General features: G+C 44.0%; 1 protein-coding gene across 4 annotated transcripts in view; it reads left to right on the top strand.

Moving 5' to 3' along the window:
• NRDE2 (NRDE-2, necessary for RNA interference, domain containing) overlaps positions 1–22,528 on the top strand; it is a 65,267-nt gene that overhangs the window by 24,192 nt on the left and 18,547 nt on the right. The window contains exons 5-12 of one of the 4 annotated variants that reach the window (XM_064375144.1): positions 2,566–3,013; positions 4,168–4,573; positions 5,910–6,043; positions 9,027–9,147; positions 13,763–13,938; positions 15,984–16,370; positions 17,136–18,076; positions 19,768–19,906. In XM_064375144.1, the coding sequence (XP_064231214.1) occupies positions 2,566–3,013; positions 4,168–4,573; positions 5,910–6,043; positions 9,027–9,147; positions 13,763–13,938; positions 15,984–16,370; positions 17,136–18,076; positions 19,768–19,906 (2,752 nt within the window). Of the gene's footprint in view, positions 1–2,565; positions 3,014–4,167; positions 4,574–5,909; positions 6,044–9,026; positions 9,148–13,762; positions 13,939–15,983; positions 16,371–17,135; positions 18,077–19,767; positions 19,907–22,528 lie in introns of those variants that run through there. The other 3 variants (XM_064375147.1, XM_064375146.1, XM_064375145.1) reach the window with 3 other exon arrangements.

The following is a 22,528-nucleotide window of genomic DNA, read 5'->3' as shown; positions in this document are numbered from 1 at the left end:
GGCGGAGGTTGCAGTGAGCCAGGATTGCACCATTGCACTCCAGCCTGGGCAACAAGAGCAAAACTCCACATCAAACAAAACAAAATGAAACAAAACAAAAACAAAAGGATATATGTGCCCACAGTAAAAACATACTGAAACACATGTAGCATCTGAAAGTAGATAGTAATATAGGCCAGTAACATGTTTTTTCTTTCTCTTATCATTTTCATCTAATTTACAAAAATGCAGCTGTTAGTTTAAAGTCAGGATACAGTAAATATTTTTCAGGAGATTTCATGAATATCTTAAATACTGTATATTTTTTGTGAGATTCATGAGGAATCAATACTATTAACAGAGAATTAAGGAGAACAAAACTAGCTTTTTAACTTCAAGTTTGTTCCTTAGGGAATGACAGCCTTCTTTAGAACTACGTTAGTGCTATTTTATCTCATCACACCTTTGTTAAGGTTGTTTTTGACTCATAAATGGAATGGCAAGAGATTATCATGAGAAAATCCAGAAAGAATTGGGAGGGAGACTAGACAAAGGGTTTGAGAGAGAATGCTTGTGTCTGTGTGAGAAAATAGTCCCCTACAGTGGAATGTGCCGTGTGTGGTTAGTAAGTGGGGCAAAGGCACTCAGAGAGGGGACCTGTTGGCGGTGGAGAAGCCATAGAGGTGATGGGAGAGAGCCGGGCCTTAACCAGGGTGAAGTGGAGCAGAGCGTCCTGGGAGCTGACAGAAGATGAAGGCAGTTCTCCCCTGCCTTTTGCTCCCCACAGCATTTCCAGTTTTATTAGGAAAAAATTTTAATACACAGTAAAAATTGAAAAAATTTTACAGTGGATAATCGTATTCCTGCCCCCACGTCTACCGTTAACCTTGTACTGTACTTGCTTATCATATCTGTCCATCCGTCAACCCATCTTATTTTTTTGATGCATTTCAAAGTACACTGAGATCAATAAACAACCCCTCAACTACTTCAGTGTGTATATTATTAACTAGAGGTCAGTATTTACTTAGTTTTATTCTTTTGATTGAAAATTTACATGCAGTGTAATGCACAAAGCTTCATTCTCTTGAGTTCTGGCAAACATACACACGCCTGTATAACCCAAACCTCTATTAAAATGTGAAATATTACTATGACCCCCAAAAGTTTCCTTGTGCTCTTTCTGGTCTCTGCACCCCATCCTCCCAGAGGCAATCACCGTTCTAATTTTTTTCCACCATCAATTAGTTTTTGCCTGTTCTAAAATGCACGTAAGTGGAATTACACAGTGTGTACTCTTTTGTATCTGGCTTCTTTCACTCAGTGTAATGTTTTTGAGATCCATCCATCCGTAAGGCACTTACCAGTAGCTTGTTTTTACTGCTGGTAGTGTTCCATTGTATGGCTGTACCTCCATTTACTTTTCTGTCTTTTATTGGTGAACACGTGGACTCTTTCAGTGTTTGGCTGCTAGGAATAAAGCTGCCAAGAACATTTGTGCTCACGTCTCTGTGTAGACATGTGCTTTCCTGTTTCTTGGGTAAATATGTAGGAATACAATTGCTGGGTCATAGGTCAGGTGTGTGTTTACTTTTTTAAGAAATGGCCAGATCTTTTCCCAAAGTGATTATACCAGTTTACATTCCCGCTGACAGCAGATGAGAGTCCTGATTACTCCCCAGGTTACTCACCAACATTTGGTGTTGTCAGCCTTTTAAATATTAATTAAAAACTGTTCTAGTTAGTGTGTGGGGTACCTCATTGTGGTTTTAATTTGCCTGTCCTTGTTGACTAATGATGTTGAGTATTTTTTTATGTGCTTATTGGCTATTCATGTCTTCTTTTATGGAATTTCAGTTCAGATCTTTTGCCCGTTTTTTTAAATTGAGTTGTTTGCTAACATACATACAGAAAAATGTACAATTTTCCTTAGCTTTTGCCTGTGCAAATATTTAGTAGTCATGTGTTTGTTAACTCTGGAGACACCTACACGTTCCATAAAAGCATTTTAGAACCCAGCCTTTTTTCCTCTAGAGTAGAAAATAACCAAATGTAATTTCATTTGACATACTTTGTTTCAGGATTAAAAAAAGAATCTTAGGCCTCTGTGTTATCTTCTTAAGTAGGGACACAGGAAAATATTGAGGAAACAGGACTGGTCTAGGAGACAGATGATCCAGGTTTCCAGGCCTGTGTCCTTATTTAAGAACAGTTAAGAGACGGGAAGATGATTTTTGCCTTGCCTGCCACATGTGGCTGTGATGATCGAATGACATAATGTGTGTGACAGTTCTTTACAAGGCTGCAGGAAAATAGAAATTACTAAGATCTAGAAGACAGGCATAATCTTAAATTCATGAGATGTTAATGAAGAGTTGAAGTGTTATAGGAAGAAGTCAAGCCAGGCAGAAAGAAAGTTAATTGCTGGTCCTTGTGTATCTCCAAATAGAAACACTTTGAAGGTAAGGTGAATTTGGCTAGATGCAATTAACTTGCATAACAAGAGTTTAGGTCTAATGAGCCTTCAGTCATTCAGAGGTAGTGCACATATTCCCTCAGTAACTTTTTTTCTTTTCCTAATACAAGATACAAGAGGAAAGGAGACTCCTGCCTTGGCATTAATCCTGCGAAGCAACGCATATCTTGGGAAAGGACTTCCACAGAGAAGAAGCATTCACGCAAGCAGGTTGAACGCTATTTTACTAAGAAGAGTGTGGGGTTAATGAACATTGATGGAGTTGCCATTAGCAGTAAAACTGAACCTCCATCATCTGACCCCGCCTCCTTTATACCAGTGAAGGACTTGGAAGATGCAGCTCCTGTTACAACCTGGTTGAATCCTCTGGGGATTTATGATCAGTCAACCACACAGTGGCTACAAGGACAGGGTCCTCCAGAGCAGGAATCAAAGCAGCCTGACGCACAGCCAGACAGCGAGAGTGCGGCTCTCAAGGCCAGGGTGGAGGAGTTTAACAGGAGGGTGCGGGAGAATCCGCGGGATACGCAGCTGTGGATGGCATTTGTTGCTTTTCAGGTATGTGTTGTCATCCCAATTCTCTTACCTTAGAGAGACATTCATGACTGTGGGCAAACTGATGGACTCTGCAGCAGTTTTTGAGCTTATGAGGAGATTTGACACTGGGCATACAGAGATGATTGAAAGAGGAGAGCCTTTGCCCTGAGCTTGCTCGAAGTCCAATGAGGAAGATGGACATGTGAAGAATAAGTGCACCCTGGGGTGGTAAATGCTGTAATGTGTAACTTGGGAGTGGAGTGAGAGGTGACTTGCAGTAAGGGAGGAGAAAGAGCTACCAAGAAGGAAAAGGTGAAACTGGAACACAATCGTGAAAGAAGAGATGTTCACCAGATAGGGAGAGGCATTCCTGAAGTACACAGAAAGGGCAGAGCTCACAGAATTGTGAAAGAGAAAGGGCTGCCCAGTGTATTACCCAGTTAGAGCCGTGCGCTCCCTTTGGAAAACTTATGGGTTTGTCTGAATCCCTCATTTTGAACCAGTCATACAATTACCATATTTTGTCCCACATTTGGCCCTTTTATCGGTAATGTCTGCTCTTAAGAAAAGACTTTCAAGGCATTGTTTACTAGTCATTGATAGAGAAATCAAAGTTTCAAATGACAGAAAGTGGACAGTTAAGTGATAAACACAAGATCAGATATACCAGTTGACACAAGCACCTTAGGATCCAAGTTTTCTTTATTATTATTATTATTTTTTTTTTTTTTTGAGACGGAGTTTTGCTCTTGTTACCCAGTCTGGAGTGCAATGGCACGATCTCGGCTCACTGCAACCTCCGCCTCCTGGGTTCAAGCAATTCTCCTGCCTCAGCCTCCCGAGTAGCTGGGACTACAGGTGTGCACCACCATGCCCGGCTAATTTTTGTATTTTTTAGTAGAGACGGGGTTTCACCTTGTTAACCAGGATGGTCTCGATCTGTTGACCTCGTGATCCACCCGCCTCAGCCTCCCAAAGTGCTGGGATTATAGGCGTGAGCCACCGCGCCCTGCCCGCCCAAGTTTTCTTTAAAAGAAATTGTGGCAAACCAGTGGTTTAAGAAAATCTGAATGACATTTCCCTAGGGGGTGGTAAGAAAGTCGCTAAGCATTGTTGAAACTCTCAGGATCCCCCAGGTCTATTTGCATTTGTAAATTGGTGTTTTTGTTGTTGAGGACGAGGTCATGAAAAGTCCTGGCCTGTATGCCATCGAGGAAGGAGAGCAGGAAAAGCGAAAGAGGTCCCTGAAGCTCATTCTGGAGAAGAAGCTGGCCATTCTGGAGCGGGCCATTGAGAGCAACCAGAGCAGTGTGGATCTGAAACTGGCCAAGCTGAAGCTCTGCACAGAGTTCTGGGAGCCCTCCACTCTGGTCAAAGAGTGGCAGAAACTGATATTTTTACATCCCAATAATACAGCTCTTTGGCAGAAATACCTTTTGTTTTGCCAGAGCCAGTTTAGTACCTTTTCGATATCAAAAATTCACAGTCTTTATGGAAAATGCTTGAGTACTTTGTCTGCTGTTAAGGACGGCAGCATCTTATCTCACCCTGCGTTGCCTGGCACAGAAGAGGCCATGTTTGGTAAGGAGATAACCAGATCCAGTTACGTGGGAGGAGTTAGACTTTCTTTTGGCTTTACTTAAAAATGAAAATCTGTTTTTGGTTTATTCTAGAAAAAGTCTAAATTGTTTGATAGAACTGATTTTTTAATAAAGTATTATGACTTTTCTTGATAACAGATTTGCCCCCAGCTCCCAGGACGGGTGGGGGCAATAGAGCCAGTAGAGTTAAGAAAATATCACTGGACAAGGTTCTGCTTATTAACCAAGTAAACACAGGCCAGTCTCTTAACTGCCTTGGCAGTTGATGGCCTTATCTGTTGAGATGCTTGTACCTGTCTCACCCAATTATAGAGTCCCAGGCAGTGATGTCCGTGAGACGCCCTGACTGAGAACCACTGCATAAATAGAAGTCATGGGTATTATTATGCTGTTAACATTTTTGGTGTGTCCTGAAGGAGCCTGGAGTATAAATTTTGGCAGTAATGAGATGTCAGAGGCTGCATGTTATGCAGAGCCAGAGTAATCACTCTTGACCTTGAATCCTGGAGGCTTTGCCCTTCATTGGCTCTGCTGTGTCCTTGGGCAAGTCCTCTTTGAGCTCCGTTTTCTCTGTCAGCAACAATACTATAAACCTGCTTTACAGGACTGTGGTGTGCAGTAAAGGAGATAATCTGTGACGAGTCTAGCTCAGTGTCCGGCACAGAGCGGGCATTGATTTGATCGCAACCCCTGCTATTGCACGTTAATTCCTGTTGGCATCTAAAGATAGAAATGCATTGCTCCCAAAATGATAAGCATGTATCACCCTGATACAGAGTCTTGAATTTGTTACTGTTTGTGATCTACTCAAATAGCTGAGTGTTATTTAGTAGCTGGAATTGTACCACAAGTAAGATGAACTGCAATGTTCAGACCTGGAATCTTGATTTGTTTATAGCCGACTCTGAACATGGGATGAAAGTTGCTGGTGACTTATGCCATCTAGTGATCAATTGAATACAGCTCTTTGCTTTCTGATAAAAATTTGCTCCGCCATCCTTTTTCTATAGTTTTTCTTGTAATAATGAACTCTGATTATTTGATAGCATTCAGACCAACCTCTTGACTTATTTTTATGCACTATATACAGTTTTTATTGTTAATATTTGTGTTCCGTGAGGGTTTCATACAAGAATTAGAACAAACATACTTGGATTATAATACTGTTTGAGTCACTTTAAATCAGGGCATGTATCACAGCTTTGGAAATTAACAGTGATTGCAGGTAAAAGTGTGTTAATTGCCTGTTTTTGAGGAGTTATGTTCTTTTCCTTTAATGGCATCAACCTGGCTTCTTCCCCTTTGCCTGTTCGCAGCACTCTTTCTTCAGCAGTGCCACTTTCTGCGGCAGGCCGGCCACTCTGAGAAGGCCATCTCATTGTTCCAGGCCATGGTGGACTTCACCTTCTTCAAACCTGACAGCCTGAAAGATATGCCTACCAAAGGACAGGTACCCAGCTCTGCTCGCCTCATCTCTCTTCTTTCTGTCTCCTTCTCTGGAGGGAGAGGGAGAAGGTGTGGGTAATGAGAGGTGGTGGTAGTGTTTTTAAAATACCATATCCTCCTTTATATCAATCTGCTGAGGAGGACTTCTCAGAAATCGTCCAGTTATCCAAGGAAAGTTTTGTAATGAAACTAGTGAGATGTGGATAGGTAAAAGAAGCTTCCTTCTCCTTCACAACATATAAAGCCTTTCTGAGGACCCACACTTGAAGCCTGCCTCCCTCCCTCCCTGCCTCCCTCCCTGCCTTCTTCCCTCCCTCCCTCCCTCCCTTCCTCTCTTCCTCCCTTCCTCCCTTCCTCTCTTCCTCCCTTCCTCCCTTCCACTCTTCCTTCCTTCCCCTCTTCCCCTCTTCTCTTTCTGCCTTTGTTCCAGTGCTGGTTAGCTCCCCCAGTCAGGGAAGCAGTTGTCATGCCATTTTAAACCTTGTATAAAGGTTTACTATCTCTTCCACCCTTATACATTCTAGTTTGGGTCTTGCATCACTTCCCCAATGAACCTAATAAGTACCCACAATCTTTGCTAGAGTTCAAATGAAATGACACATAGGCACCTTGTCAGCAATGATCCTGATGGGGAAGGATTAATCTTTTAGATGACAAGCGAGCATTGCCAGTGTTTGAGATACATGAAGTGAAGAAATAAACAATTTTTATAGAGCTGTACAAATAAGAAAACATGTCTTTTACCTTTTTCCACTAAAGACAACTCAGTTTTCTACTCTGTAAAGATGTCTAGTGGAAGATAAATAGAATATCTGAATTTATGGTGAACATTTCAAAAGTGGTTCTTGAGAGGCCAAGGTCTCCATTGTGTGGGAATTTCATGAATTGCCAGTAGAGACCTTTTTTATCATGCTACCTCTAGAAAAAGTTGGATTAAAGAATTATACTACTTAAATTGCTGTAATTGATCATTAATAAGCCATATAACAAAGTAATTTTAAGGCATGCTTTGAGATTTTAAGACTAGGCTGTACTACAGAAGTGCTTCTCAGCTGACTCTAAGGAGCCTTGTGGGTCAGCATCAGAATTTCTTTCACCCCCCCACCCCGCCCCTTTCATAAGACCCCCTGTGATAAGAACAGAGCGATTGGTGGAGGGCTCTGCCTATGAATGTGATCCATCAAGGACCACCACTCTCAACCCTGATCCATAAGCTACAGCACATGTAATTCCAAAGCATTTACATGACAACTTTGGAATAAAGTTTCTTATTTAATAACATTGCATATTGCTTTTATAACTGAGAGACGTTGTTACCATAAACATAGTAGCGTGATTTAACACAGGCAGGTCTGATACTACTGGTCTGTGTTTCTGCGGAATAAACAAATTGATTATACTCATTTATCACACTATTTTAAAAAAAAAAAACAACCTTTCTTTTTCTTGAGTAAACTTTCCTTTCTCTTACAAGAGCCAGACCTCTAAAGAGGGCGCGTAGTCTTCCTGGTTCCCCTTCCTGAGGATGACTGACATGTCAGGACGCTTGCCCTGCCCTGACATGACTCTCCTAGAGGCCGTGCTCTTCCAGGCGTGTGTGGCACTGCCCAGGGCTCAGGCTGGATAATCCTGTGGCTCCTGGCCCTTTGCTGTGCCCACTGGAAGCCTGCTTGTCCTCTTCAAAAGATTTCTTACAAAAGCTTTCACTGAGTAGGTTATTAGCTCACTTTTACCGTCCTGTTTCCAGTTGGCAACATGATCACGTTTCTGTTCATTGCTGTGTTCATGTTCTGTTCCATAGGGAAAGATACACTGCAGATCTAGTGCACGAATTAATGAGGGAGGCGCTAATGGGGCCAGGCTTTAAAATGCAGACCTTTAGGCTGGGCGCAGTGGCTCACGCCTGTAATCCCAGCACTTTGGGAGGCCGAGGCAGGGGAATCCCTTGAACCCGGGAGGCGGAAGTTGTGGTGAGCTAAGATCACACCATTGCACACTCCAGCCTGGGCAACAAGAGCAAAACTCATATCAAAAAAAAAAAAAAAAATGCAGGCTGGGCGCAGTGGCTTACGCCTGTAATCCCAGCACTTTGGGAGGCCGAGGCGGGTGGATCACGAGGTCAAGAGATCGAGACCATCCTGGCCAACATGGTGAAACCCCGTCTCTACTAAAAATACAAAAATTAGCTGGGCGTGGTGGCGTGTGCCTGTAATCCCAGCTACTCAGGAGGCTGGGGCAGGGGAATTGCCTGAACCCGGGAGGTGGAGGTTACAGTGAGCCGAGATTGCGCCACTACACTCCACCCTGGCACCTGGTGACAGAGTGAGACTCTGTCTCAAAAAAAAAAAGCAGACCTTTTTATTCCCTGGTTGCCTACCTTGTTTGGATCTGTGTCAACAGGTATTTATTGAGTACCTGCTAGGCATTGAGGATCATGCCAGGCGTTAGAAATAGATAGTTACTTAAGGTATGATGGTGCTCAAGAGCTCATGGTCTGTCTTGGAACCTTCCTCTCAAAATATTTTGAAAGTGGCATGACTTTAGGGACTAGCTTGGGGGTCAGTGGCACTAGGTGAACTGGCAGTGCCACTGTCCCTGGTTAGACTGGCCTGGCAAGATAAGAACTAGGAAACCACTCCCTTCCTACACAGCTGGAGACCCTTCTTGCTGAACCTTGACTGGTCTTTCTGTAACCTAATCTTAGGAGGGACTTCCCATCACTTCTGCCATATTTTTCATGTTAGAATTACCAGGTCCAGCTCACATGCCAGTGTGAAAACCATGAGGCAGGGGTCAGGTCGTGGGGGCTATCTTGGAAGCTGCCTGCCACAGTAGATCATTCTTTTTTCTCTCTTGGGGTATGTAGCATGTATCTACTTCAAAGACTGTTGGCAAACATGATTTCAAGGATCATACGCTTCATTTTGCCCACTGACTCAGCAGTTTTGTACAAATGAAGTCTGACATCCATTCTAAAACCTGAACAGGTGGAATTCTTTGAGCCCTTTTGGGACAGTGGAGAGCCCCGGGCTGGGGAGAAGGGAGCCCGAGGCTGGAAGGCGTGGATGCACCAGCAGGAGCGAGGTGGCTGGGTGGTCGTCAACCCAGGTAAGTCACCTCCCAGTGAAGACGTGTACATCTTTTTCTTCTGGAATTTGTTTTTACATCCTCATGATTATTTGTTCATCTGTTTAAGCTATTTATCAGTAGCTTCAGAACATTGCACAAACATCAACATGTCAAAAATGTTACGTAGATATCATGGGAGAATGGACTGTTTCTTCCCCTTAGAAGTTTTAAAGCAGTCCACTTACTCCTTCAGTACATAATGCTTTGAGGATTTGCAAGTTTCTGTAATTTTTCCTTTTATAGGTTGCAGCTGAAGAAAGACCCTTGTTAATAACCACCCCAACCCCATTCTTTTTTTTTTCTTTTTAGAGATGGAGTCTCATTCTTTTGCCCCGGCTGGAGTGCAGTGGTGCTGTCTCAGCTAACTGCAACGTGTCCCTCCGGGGTTCAAGCAGTTCTCATGTGTCAGACTCTTGAGTAGCTGGGATTACAAGCTCCTGCCACCATGCCCAGCTAATTTTTGTATTTTTAGTAGAGATGGGGTTTCACCATGTTGGCCAGGCTGGTCTCTGGTCTCAAACACCTGACCTCCAGTGATCTGCCTGCCTCTGCCTCCCAAAGTGCTAGGATATAGGTGTGAGCCACCACACCCCACCCCATTCTTTTTTAGTGTGTATTTCAGACAGTCTTTGTTCTCCTGGCAATGTACAAACCAACAGATACTTTGGAAAAACTTATCTTTTTAGGAATATTATAAAGTATTACCTAGCAATTACATAACTGTCATTCTAGATGACCCAAAGTACTTTCCAGATTTATACTCTAACACAGAGCTGTCGAATATAAATACAATGCGAGCCTCTTGTGTAATTTCAAATTTTCTAACAGCCACTTAAAAAAAGTAAAAAGGAACAGATGATGTTAATTTTGATAGTGTATTTTATTTAATCAAGTATATCAAAACATCTTAGCATGTAATCAATATTTTAAAATTAACCAGACATTCAGATGCCAATTGCATGCTTTAAGAAGAAAAAAATTATTAACTAGGTATTTTGCATCCTTTTTTTAGTACTCTTTGAAATCTAGTCTGTATTTTACACTTTTAGCACATCTCAGTTTAGACTAGCTACTTTTGTTTTATTTTTTTGAGACAGAGTCTCGGTCTGTTGTTCAGGCTGGAGTGCAATGGCTTGATCTTGGCTCAGTGCAACCTCCGCCTCCCGGATTCAAGGCATTCTCATGCCTCAGCCTCCCAACTAGCTGGGATTACAGGTATATATCACCGTGCCCACCTAATTTTATATTTTTAGTAGAGACAGGGTTTCACCATGTTGGTCCAGGCTGGTCTCAAACTCCTGACCTCAAGTAATTCACCCACCTCAGCCTCCCAAAGTGCTGGGGTTACGGAGGGCACCCAGCCCAGACTAGCTACTTTTCAAGTGCTAGATAGCCAGGTATTACTTGTGACATATTGGACAGCACAACTCTTAGACATTTAGGAACTGCTTCACAAAGGCAGTTCCAGCATAGAGGGAGATCTGCCAAGCAGATGGTTTCGTTGAAAGTTCTATAGGGAAAGAGCGATGGACAAGGACTCAGGAGAGTGGCTACTTGCCTAGGCTCAGCGAGCCTCTTCTCACAGGTATGACCTTCTTTGTTTATTCATTTGCACCATGAAAACTTTGGATTAGGTATTGTCTTGATGGCAGTTCAGAGCTCCAGGCTAGCATTTCTGTTGCCACCAGGAAGTGAGAGGGGCCCTTCAGGTGTTTTGTGGTGGCTCTCCTCTGGGGAGTGCCATCAGACAGTGATCATGCCTCACTTGGGACTGTCGGAGGCTCAGCTGTTTAGATTTCCCTGGAGTATTCCTTTCTGAAAAGAATGAGAACTGCTCATCAGGCTAACCAGTGGTTTTATATATGAAGAAAAACAGCCTGCATGAAACGGAAGTAGGTATTGCACTCAGCCACTGAGTCTGCAAGACTGCATGAGCAAGAGCCAAAAAACGGAAGTCTGATTAGTTACTCTTTTCTCTGAGTGACTGACTTAGCAAAGGGCTGTGTTTTTAGGTTTAGTTTTTTCAGTTTTTTGGTTTTGTTTGGTTTTTGTTAGAAAGCGAGCCCATTACAAGCATAGTATCTGTTACACAGTTGGCTGTGTTCTATTTCTGTGATGATAAAGTTTTCATAGTAGTATCCACAGAATAATTTTACTTCTGATAAGTTTCCAGATGTCTAATGGTCACTTAAAAAATACCTACATAGCTCTACTAAAAATACAAAAAATTAGCTGGGCATGGTGGCGCGTGCCTGTAATCCCAGCTACTCAGGAGGCTGAGGCAGGAGAATTGCCTGAACCCAGGAGGCGGAGGTTGCGGTGAGCCAAGATTGCGCCATTGCACTCCAGCCTGGGTAACAAGAGCGAAACTCTGTCTCAAAAAAAAAAAAAAATACATAGATATATATATTTTTTAAATTATATATATATATATATATATATATATATGTTTTTTTTTTTTTTTTTGAGGTGGAGTCTTGCTCTGTCACCCAGGGTAACAGTGGCATGATCTTGGCTCACTGCAACCTCTGCCTCCTGGGTTCAAATGATTCTTCTGCCTCAGCCTCCCAAGTAGCTGGGACTATAGGTGCATGGCATCACGCCCAGCTAAGTTTTTGTACTTTTATTAGATATGGGGTTTCACTGTGTTAACCAGGATGGTCTCGATCTCCTGATTTTGTGATCCACCTGCCTCGGCCTCCCAAAGTGCTGGGATTATAGATGTGAGCCACCAAGCTTGGCTGCAAATTAAGCCGCAAATTATTAAAATCTTGACTTCTAGCATCAAGTTAGAGACTTGTGTTGGTATTTACATTCTCTGCAAACTTCTCACACACTTCCATTATGGGTAAGCTTTTGCTGTTTATGAATTTCTTTCTAATGAATTTAATGGAAGTCCTCCAAAACACTAGGAGGGTCAAAAGAAAGGCTGAAAATTTTCTTGATTCCAGCAAACCTAGTTAATCACAGTTTTTGTTTTTATTTTATTTTTAATTTCTCTTATTTATCCTGACAAGGTTAGCATTTAGAGAGTAGTTGATTTCATCACACATTTGAGCATTTCTCATAGCATGTTTCTTCTCTCTTGCCCTCACTTACTGTTAGTGTGTAATCGTTATATATGAATGTCTGTCCAAAGCCATGTAATCTTTTGAGTCCTTAATGTAGTAGATTCAGGTGTCTAAGTCTGATGTATGGCTCACAAAGGTAATTTCTCTTTTAAGAGTTTTTCAGGCCGGGCACGGTGGCTCACGCCTGTAATCCCAGCACTTTGGGAGGCTGAGGTGGGCGGATCACGAGGTCAGGAGATCAAGACCATCCTGGCTAACATGGTGAAACCCCATCTCTACTAAAAATACAAAAATTAGCTGGGCATGGTGGTGGGCGCCTGTAGTCCCAGCTACTCTGGAGGCTGAGGCAGGAGAATTGCTTGAACCTGGGAGGCAGAGGTTGCAGTGAGGCCAGCCTGGGTGACAGAGTGAAGCTCCGTCTCAAAAGAAAAAAAAAAAAAAAAAAAAATATATATATATATATATATATATATATATATATATAAAGAGTTTTTCAGAGTGATTAAAGGATTACTTTAAACATAGATCTTTAGAAGAAGGTGATAAATAGTTAAATTTTAGTTTCTTTTTTGAGAAACTCAGAAGAGCATTTAGACAGAATATTGGTAGAATAATAGAATGCTAATATATACATTATGTGTGTATTTGGATTTTAAAAATATTTTATTTTGAAATAATATTAGAGTCACAAGAAGTAGAAAAAATGTACTAGGAGGTTTTATGCACCCTTTGTCCAGTTCCTTCCAGTGGTAATACGACAGCACAGTGTCAGAACCGGGGAACTGGCATGGGTACAATCTGCAGAGTTTATTCACATTTCACCATTTGACATGCACTCATTTGTGTGTGTGTGTCTCTGTAGTACTAGGCAGTTCCTATCATGTGTGTAGCTTTGTGTAATCACTACCACATCAAGATACAGAACTGTTTCATCACCGCAAGGCTCCCTCGCGCTGTCCTTTTTTAGCCACATCTGCCCCTTCCCCCTCCCTAACTCCTGGGAAACGTTATTCTCTCTCTCTTATCCTGTTATCTCATGAAAGTTATATAAATGGAATCATATGGTATATAATGCGCCACTGCACTCCAGCCTGCGCAACAAGAGCGAACTCCATCTCAGAAAAAAAAAAAACAGAAAAAAAAAAAGGAATTCAGTTCCTTGACTAGCTACATCTCACGTGCCCAGTGAGTCACATGTGGCTACCTGTTAATGCAGATATGTAGAGCATTTGTATCATCACAGCGAGTTCTGTGGGACAGTACTGTTCTAGAGTATGTGTCATTTCCATTTTAATCACTGTAATATTTAAAATAATATGATTTTATCATCTTGTCCTCCTTTGTTTCCTGAGGACTTGACTGATTAGAATAGAGTTCCTAAATCCCACTGAGTATCCGGGGAGGCTGGCATGGCTCTTACACATCTTGGCATTGCAGGTGCCCAGCACTCCCTGACATAGCTGATTGAGTGGCGATGGTGGTTTTATATGCTGATGAGGTGAAGATATCTCACTCTTGTCTAGATGAGGATGACGATGAACCAGAAGAGGATGACCAGGAAATAAAAGATAAGACTCTGCCCAGGTGGCAGATCTGGCTTGCTGCTGAGCGTTCCCGAGACCAGAGGCACTGGCGGCCCTGGCGCCCTGATAAGACCAAGAAGCAATCCGAGGAAGACTGTGAGGATCCCGAGAGACAGGCACGTACCCTCCGCCCAGGTGGAAGCTGATCAGAGGCCTCTGCCTGCTTTCCATTCCGGTGCACTTTGGTTATCTGAAAGGAGGCCCCTGGAGCTTTCTGAGCACTTGGCTGGCTTAGGAGATGCCAACCTGCTCTTTTTCATCTGTGGAAACTTCCTGCTGGGTATCAGTGTAGAATTTCCTTGGTGATGGGGGAGCATATAGGCACTTGACCAGAGAGCTCCTGTCCCCTAGTAGGTGGTGGGCCCTTGTGGTCACCCCTCTGAAGATCGTCTTCAGGGTCATTCAGTTAATTTTTCACGTGGAAGGAACCCTGTGGGATACATACAGATTGTTTACAAAACTCGGAATCCCTGTCCTAGATTCTTTCCTTGTGTCCGCTCTCCCCACCCCACTCTTGAGTCCGTGAAGCTGTAGCAGGTAGACTGGACTCTAGAAGACAAGAGGGGCTGGCTGTAGGGTCCGTGTTGGACAGTTGGCATTAGTGTGACTTGTGGAAGAAGAAACTAGCTTTTACTGAACACCTTCGGTGTGTCAGGCACTTCACCCATGTTATCTCATTTATGTTACCATGTGACTTGGTACATGCTGCCCTGTGTTTAGTGGCCAGCAACTCTGGAGGTTTTAAATTAAAATGAAGAAATGCTACCTTGATACCTGGAATTGATCCATTTTCACAAGATACGAATTTTGTGTCTTGGAGTTCTGTGACCTTTTCTACAAATGAGGTGCCCTGAAGGCAAGGAGTTTATCCCTTTTGTTCACTGCTGTGACATCAGTGCCTAGAACAGCGTTTGTGCTGTGGTGAGCGCTCAGTAAATCTTCTTGGATGTTGAAGGAATATTTGTTCGATGATGGAGCATCTGCTTTGGGCAGTGGGATCAGCACAAGTGAAGGCCCCGGAGTGCCAGGAGTGTTTGAGGAGTAGGGAATGGTGTGGCCAGACTGAAGTGGGGACACAGAGAAGTGGGGATAGAGACAGATGTGATCTCTGGAGGAAGGAGGGGCCAGCTTCTAGGGAAGCCTCAGCTCACTGGAAGGCTTAGGGGACTGCCCGTGAGGCCCCTTGCCTCACTGAAACTGAATGTCTGCCGAAGAGTGGAATCTTTCTTTGGTTTCTGAGGATTTTGTAGAGTTCACAGCCACCCTTCTGGAAGTCATTTCTCAAGGCTCCGAGTCCCAGCGGCCTCCTGGAAGCAGATTTCTGGAGCAGACTGCTGCTGCGAGCAATTTCTTCCATTTAGCTTTTTCTGTAATCAAAGCCTGGGGAAGAAAATCTTTCTAATTTATTTTTAACACAAAGAAGCAGCTTTCTGATTAATTGATGGTTTTGATTGAGTCCCACATACTCTAGTTGATTGTGCTTGTGTTGAGATATCCTCTTTGCTGAGAGCCACAAAGACCAGTCAGATAAGCAGCACCAGGACACAAAGGGTGGCCTCCTTGGCCTTATGTTTTTAAATTATTACATGAACTCAGCTACAGACATTCACAGTTAGTATTAGGCTCTTATAATTGCTTTTAACATGCTCCATTTCTCCTGTAGGTTCCTTCCTACCTTGCACCTGTTTATCTAGTTTTGAGCATATTTTTCATTTCTTGGAGCAGTTTTGTACAAGGAAACCACAAATAGTAAAGTTCTTATCTTCCATCTTACAATAAAAAATTTTTCACAATCATGCGTTATCAGAGTACAGAAGCAATTACGTATGCTTTCAGAAGTGAACTTGTTTCCAGAATTTCTACAGATCCATCAGGATACTTGAAAGCTCCTGCCTTAAACCCATTCACATCTTCTCTCCTTCCCAGGCCTCCCCACGTGTGGAAATGTTAATGGCACCACAAGGCCACTAAACAGTTACCCTCCACTGTCCAGGTTGTCTTGCAAGGCCTCTGGCTTTTGCTAACAAAGAGCTGAGCTCCTATTTAAAATGTATTTAATTTGAATAATGTTGAATCATTAGTGCTTGCATATAAAGAGAATGGTGAAAAGCGTGCAGGTTTTGTTACATGGGTAGCTTTTTTTTTTTTGTCTTGGTTGCAGGTGTTGTTTGATGATATTGGGCAGTCTTTGATCAGACTTTCCAACCAAGATCTGCAGTTCCAGCTGGTGGAGGCCTTTCTGCAGTTCTTGGGTGTGCCTTCCGGCTTCACTCCTCCAGCCTCCTGTCTTTATCTGGCCATGGATGAGAACAGCATCTTTGATAATGGACTTTATGATGAAAAGCCCTTCACTTTTTTCAACCCTTTGTTTTCCGGGACCAGCTGTGTGGGCCGCATGGACCGGCTGGGCTGTCCTCGCTGGACCAGGGGTCAGAACCGAGAGGGTGAGGAGTTCATCCGCAACATCTTCCACCTGGTCATGCCTTTGTTTTCAGGCAAAGAGAAGTCTCAGCTCTGCTTCTCCTGGTTACAGTATGAGATTGGAAAGGTAATTCCAGACACTTCCCATGTCTGGGGACTTTTCATTTCATGTCGGTGTTTATAAACGGGATTGTAAGCCTCCGAGTGCTCTCCCTGGAAATATGTCCCAGCGCCGCCTCCTCCAGTGACCCTGAAGGCGCCTTGTGTATGTTTGCCCTTCTGAGGGGCTGCAGCGAACAGACAGGAACAAGTCAGGCTACCCCAGTGACTCTTGAGCTGTTTATTGTATTGTCTTGCCTTACCAGTCCGTCCTTATATGAACAGTGAGTGCTCAAAACAGTTTTAAAGCAGCGTCAGAGCATTCAGGGGCTTATTAAAATAGATAAGCTACTTACAATACTTACCCTCCTCTTTCTGTCTCCTAGAAATGAGTCTGAATCAGCTGTTCTGCCCTCTGCTGGCCACAGTTTGTATTGACTCTCTTAGCACCCAAGTTCTGAAATCTTAACTACAGATTACACACACCAGGTTGTGTTAAATAGTGTGATAAAATGTTGTGGCCACATCTCTATGGAGAAGAACATTTGTAGATATCAGCCTTGTTTAGAGATTTTAGCTGGAACCCTGGATTGTTAACTTGGGGGCACCTGTGGCCCTGGTTAAAGTTCTCATTTCTTTTCCAGCTCAGAGAGCCTCAGTGTTTACCAGACCCGTGATAAAGGAAGGAAGTGTAGAAGCCTTTTTTTACTGCCAATGCTTTCTAGAGTTGCAGTGTGGAGGGACACCTTAAAATTACAGAGCACCTAGAGTCATTCTTCTCTTTCTCCTGTAGGTCATGTGGTGTCTGCACACTAAAAACAAGAAGAGATTAAAGTCACAAGGGAAGAACTGCAAAAAACTAGCCAAGAATCTCCTTAAGGAGCCAGAAAACCGCAACAACTTTTGCCTCTGGAAGCAGTATGCCCATCTGGAGTGGTTGCTTGGCAACACAGAAGATGCTAGAAAAGTTTTTGACACAGCACTTGGCACGGCAGGAAGCCAAGGACTGAAGGACTCTGAACTCTGTGAGCTCAGTCTGCTCTATGCCGAGCTGGAGGTGGAGCTGGAGGTGGAGCTGTCGCCAGAAGTGAGAGGGGCCGCCTCTGCCCGAGCTGTTCACATATTAACCAAGCTGACCGAGAGCAGCCCCTATGGGCCCTACACTGGACAGGTGTTGGCTGTTCACATTTTGAAAGCACGAAAGGCTTACGAGCACGCGCTGCAGGACTGTTTGGGTGACAGTTGTGTCTCTCATCCAGCTCCCACCGATTCCTATACCCGCCTAATTAGCTTGGCCAAATGCTTCATGCTCTTCCAGTATTTGACCATCGGGATTGGTGCTGCTGTACGGATATATGAACAGGTATTTGCCAAACTGCACAGTTCTGCTTTCCCAGAAGGTTCTGGCGAGGGGAACAGTACCAACTCCCAGAGTCGGAGCAGTGTTCTCGAAGCCATCACACTGATGCATGCAAGCCTGCTGAGATTCCACATGAAAGTGAGTGTTTACCCGCTGGCCCCTCTGCGAGAGGCACTCTCACAGGCTTTAAAGCTGTATCCAGGCAACCAGGTTCTTTGGAGGTCCTATGTCCAGATTCAGAATAAGTCCCACAGCGCCAGCAAGACCAGGAGATTTTTTGACACAATCACCAGGTCTGCTAAACATTTGGAGCCTTGGCTGTTTGCAATTGAAGCTGAGAAAATGAGGAAAAGACTAGTGGAAACTGTTCAGAGGTAATTCCAGACAGACATTTGTTCGTGTGCCCCACAGATGTTTATGGAATGCTGGCTGTGTTCCCCTCACCTTGCCGAGTCTCAGGAATACAAGGATGAACACGGCACGGTGCCCGGAACACCTGTGTGGGATCTGAGTGCTGTAGAATAATGGATTGAGGCCAGGCGTGGTGACTCACGCCTGTAATCCCAGCACTTTGGGAGGCTGAGGTGGGTGGATCACGAGGTCAAGAGATCGAGACCATCCTGGCCAACACGGTGAAACCCCGTTTCTACTAAAAATACAAAAATTAGCTGGGTGTGGTGGTACATACCTGTAGTCCCAGCTACTTGCGAGGCTGAGGCAGGAGAATTGCTTGAACCCAGGAGGCAGAAGTTGCAGTGAGCCGAGATTGTGCCACTGCACTCCAGCCTGGGTGACAGAGCAAGACTCCATCTCAAAAAAAAAAAAAAAGAACGGATTGAAAGGCGAGCCAGACACAAAGTAGCTGTGCCCTCAGGAGAGGAGTTGGTTGCTGTCTCCTGGGTGTGCTCTGGGGAATGTGAATGTTGCTTCTCTGTGCATGGGTGGTGACTGTCAGACCATGGGAGTGCTGAAAAGCTGTCACGAAAACATGATGGCTGAGAGCACAGGATTCCAGTGCCAGCTCTTCTCACCTGGGTGAACTCGAGCAGGCCACTTCCCCTCTGATAGTCCCTCTCTGTCAAATGGGAATGAAGAACCTACCTCATGGGGTCTCTCTGAGGGTCAGTGAGGTAAGTGCTTGGCACAAAGTGTGGAATGACTGGGAGCTTCTGTCAGCCTTCCTAGTGACAGCAGTGTCATGTTTCATTACCATCTTTGATACGATATTTTCTTTTTTTTTTTTTTTTTGTTCTTGAGATAGGGTCTCACTCTGTTGCTCAGGCTGGAGTGCAGTAGTGCAGTCTCAGCTCACTGCAGCCTTGACCCCCTGGGCTCAAGTGATCCTCTCACCTCAGCCTTTCCAGTAGCTGGGACTACAGGCACCACCACGCCTGGGTAATTTGTTTTTTTTTTTTTGTATTTTTTGTAGAGATGGGGTTTTGCCATGTTGCCCAGGCTGGTCTCCCACTCCTGAGCTTAAGCAATCCTCCCATCTCAGCCTTCCAGAGTGCTGGGATTACAGAAGGGAGCCAGGGTGTCCGGCCTGATCCAGTATTTTCTCTCTGAAGGTTAAATGTTAATCTGGGGACACATTAGCTTAGGCATCATTGTTTTCCCAGAATCTTTGCAGTTGCTTCACTCTAACCTTATAAGGCAAAATTGTCTTTGGATAGTATTTCACTTGTTTTTTATTCCATTGGGATTTTGTTCACTCCATGAGAGCCTTGCCTTCTCTATTTTAAATCAAAAGGTCTTTTCTTCCTGTAAAGTAGAATTTGCATTCTGCTGATTAAAGGGTAGCTTTCTTTAGAAAGCAGAGGCTTGGAGGTTTTTGTGTAACTCCGAGACAGATCAGTGTGGTGTAGAAACCACAGAACCGCAGTCTGTGCCTTCTCCTGGCCTTGGAGCAGCCCCATACACAGCACCCCACGCCTGAGGGACAGCTCCCTCCTGACTCTCTCTGATCTGGCTGTTGCTGACATTTGTCATCACTAAGGCATCTCTTCCTCCTGTGATGTAGGATGAGAGAACTTGTGTCAGAGTCACATGAGCCTTTGCCTTGCAGGTTAGACGGTAGAGAGATCCACGCCACGATTCCTGAGACCGGCTTAACGCATCGGATCCAAGCCCTGTTTGAAAATGCCATGCGCAGTGACAGTGGCAGCCAGTGTCCCTTGCTGTGGAGGATGTATTTGAACTTTTTGGTAAGAAAATATTGAGATGTTGTGTGTTCACGCAGAGCTCTACTTCTTCGCAAATAAGAACGTGCAGGTGTCCAGTAGCCCCTGCGCAGGAGAGCTGGAGGCCTTATTTCACTCTCATCTTCTTGGCATTGGTGGATCGCTAAGAAATCCTGATGAATAATGTCACATCTCTCAGGACTTGGCAAGAGGGTGCAAGTGGTCCATCTCCTCTAAATACTTGGTAGAATGAAGTTGAAGACTAGTTACTGGGCTGTTCAGTGCGTGGAATTTAATGTGGGTTTCTCTGAGTTGATTTCAGGTCGGCAATTTGCAAAATGGTCTAAGAGCTTTCCTTTTAAAGAAACCTATATTTACTATTCTGCTCATAAGAATTTCTAGGTCCTGATTGTTTTGTTATTAAAAGATAAGATTTGGGCTGGGCGCAGTGGTTCACACCTGTAGTCCCAGCACTTTTGGAGGCCAGGGTGGGAAAGTTTCTCGAGCCCAGGAGTTCGAGACCAGCCTAAGCAAGATGGTGATACCGCATCTCTACAGAAAATTAAAAAATTAGCTGGGTGTGGTGGTGTAAGCCTTTGGTCCCAGCTACTCTAGAGGTTGAGGTGGGGGGATTTCTTGAGCCCAAGAGTTTGAGGTGGCAATGAGTCATGATCACACCACTGCACTCCAGCCTGGTTGACAAAGTGAGACCTTGTCTCTTAAAAAGAAAATGCTATCTACAATGTAATTTTAAAAATCAACATTTCCAGTCAGGCACGGTGACTCATGCCTGTAATCCCAGCACTTTGGGAGACCGAGGTGGGTGGATCACCTGAGATCAGGAGTTTGAGACTAGTATGGCCAACATGGTGAAACCCCATCTCTACTAAAAATACAAAAAGTAGCTGGGCATGGTGGTATGTGCCTGTAATCCCAGCCACCTGGGAGGCTGAGGCAGGAGAATTGCTGACCCGGGAGGTGGAGGCTGTAGTGAGCCAAGGTCATGCCACTGCACTCCAGCCTTGGCGACAGAGTGAGACTCCATCTGAAAAAATAAAAATAAAAATAAATCAACATTTTCTTTTTTTTCTTTGAGACAAGGTCTTACTCTGTTGCCCAGGCTGGAGTGCAGTGGTAGACTCCGCTCACTGCAACCTCTGCCTCCCAGGTTCAAGCTGTTCTACCTCAGCCTCCTGAGTAGCTGGGATTACAGGCATGATTCTAGCTAATTTTTGTATTTTTAGTAGAGATGGGTTTTTGCCACGTCGGCCAGACTGGTCTCAAACTCCTGACCTCAGGTGATCCACCTGCCTCGGCCTCCCAAAGTGCTGGGATTATAGGTGTGAGCCACTGCGCCCGGCCTAAAATCAACATTTCTAAAGCAGCTTTGTGTTTATTTAAAAGTACCATAGAGATTAAATATAGTGAGATACCATTTAATTTTGTGAATGTGAATGTACACTTTCAGCCAAACTTTTTTTTTTTTTTTTTTTTTTTTTGAGATAGGGTCTCACTCTATTGCCCAGGCTGCTGGAGTGCAGTGGCACTATCACAGCTCACTACAGCCTCAGCCTTCTGGGCTCATGCAGTCCTCCCACCTCAGCCTCCTGAGTAGCTGGGAATGCAGGCATGCATGCCCATGCCTGGTTAATTTTTTTATTTTTTGTAAAGATGGGATCTCACCATGTTGCCCAGGCTGACCTCAGACTTCTAGGCTCAAGCAGTCCTCTCACCTCAGCCTCCCAAAGTGTTCAGATTACAGGCATGAGCCACTGTGCTTGGCTTGTTTATTGTTTTGTTGTTTTGGCTAAAATTGCAGTTATTGTCAAGATACTTAAAATCCTTTAATGTGGTCATCTACCTACACAATAAAGAAGGAACTATGAGTATATAAGCCAGTTAGCTGATTTCGTGGGATTGATGATAGAGGTCTTCTTAAATAAAAGGGCACAGTGGCATTTCTAAATTGTGAATCATTAGATTTTCTTTTACCCTCTAGTATAATTTCTTCCATCTTGTTGACAGCTGGCAGGAGTCGGTATATCCTGAAAGCCCATTATTTACAAGAGCTGGTGGGAGGGAAAATAATGCCCTTGAGTTCTGTCACAGATAAACGAATAAACCTCTCAGCAGAGTGTCAGTCTTCTCTCAGGAATACAGGGAGGGTGCATTATAGAAATGTATCTTTTTTTGTTTGGGCAAGGTTGGTTATGTTTTGTTAAATTACTTAAAAAAATTGTGTAAGTTCACAGTTGCTCAGATTTGTTTTTAAGGAGATAACAGAGAATGAAAATTTGCACACGCCTGAAGACCTTCAGCTTCCTTGTTTTCTTAGAGATGTTGCTTCCCCCACGGGGAGGTGGCACACATGGGCTAAGAAGGTAGACAAATGCCAAAATAAGTGATTGCAAAGCACCAGAGCACGTGAACACTTGGGACGCTAGTGACGCAGCCGATGGGCAGCTGCCCGCCACTGTCACTCGCCTCCCTCGCACTCATGGAGGGGGAATTATTAATGGCTCAGCTCAGGTCTGAGTTATGAGTATTTTTTTATTTTTATTTTTTTTTGAAACAGGGTCTTGCTCTGTCACCCAGGCTGGAATGCAGTGCTGCAATCTTGGCTCACAGCAGCCTCCACCTCCTAAA

Source organism: Aotus nancymaae, unplaced genomic scaffold (assembly GCF_030222135.1).
Source record: "Aotus nancymaae isolate 86718 unplaced genomic scaffold, 86718_ANA_hifiasm-v0.15.2.pri h1tg000011l, whole genome shotgun sequence".
Lineage (NCBI taxonomy): Eukaryota > Metazoa > Chordata > Mammalia > Primates > Aotidae > Aotus > Aotus nancymaae.
The sequence above is the reverse complement of the archived record's forward strand: the minus strand, read 5'-3'. Positions and strand labels throughout refer to the sequence as shown.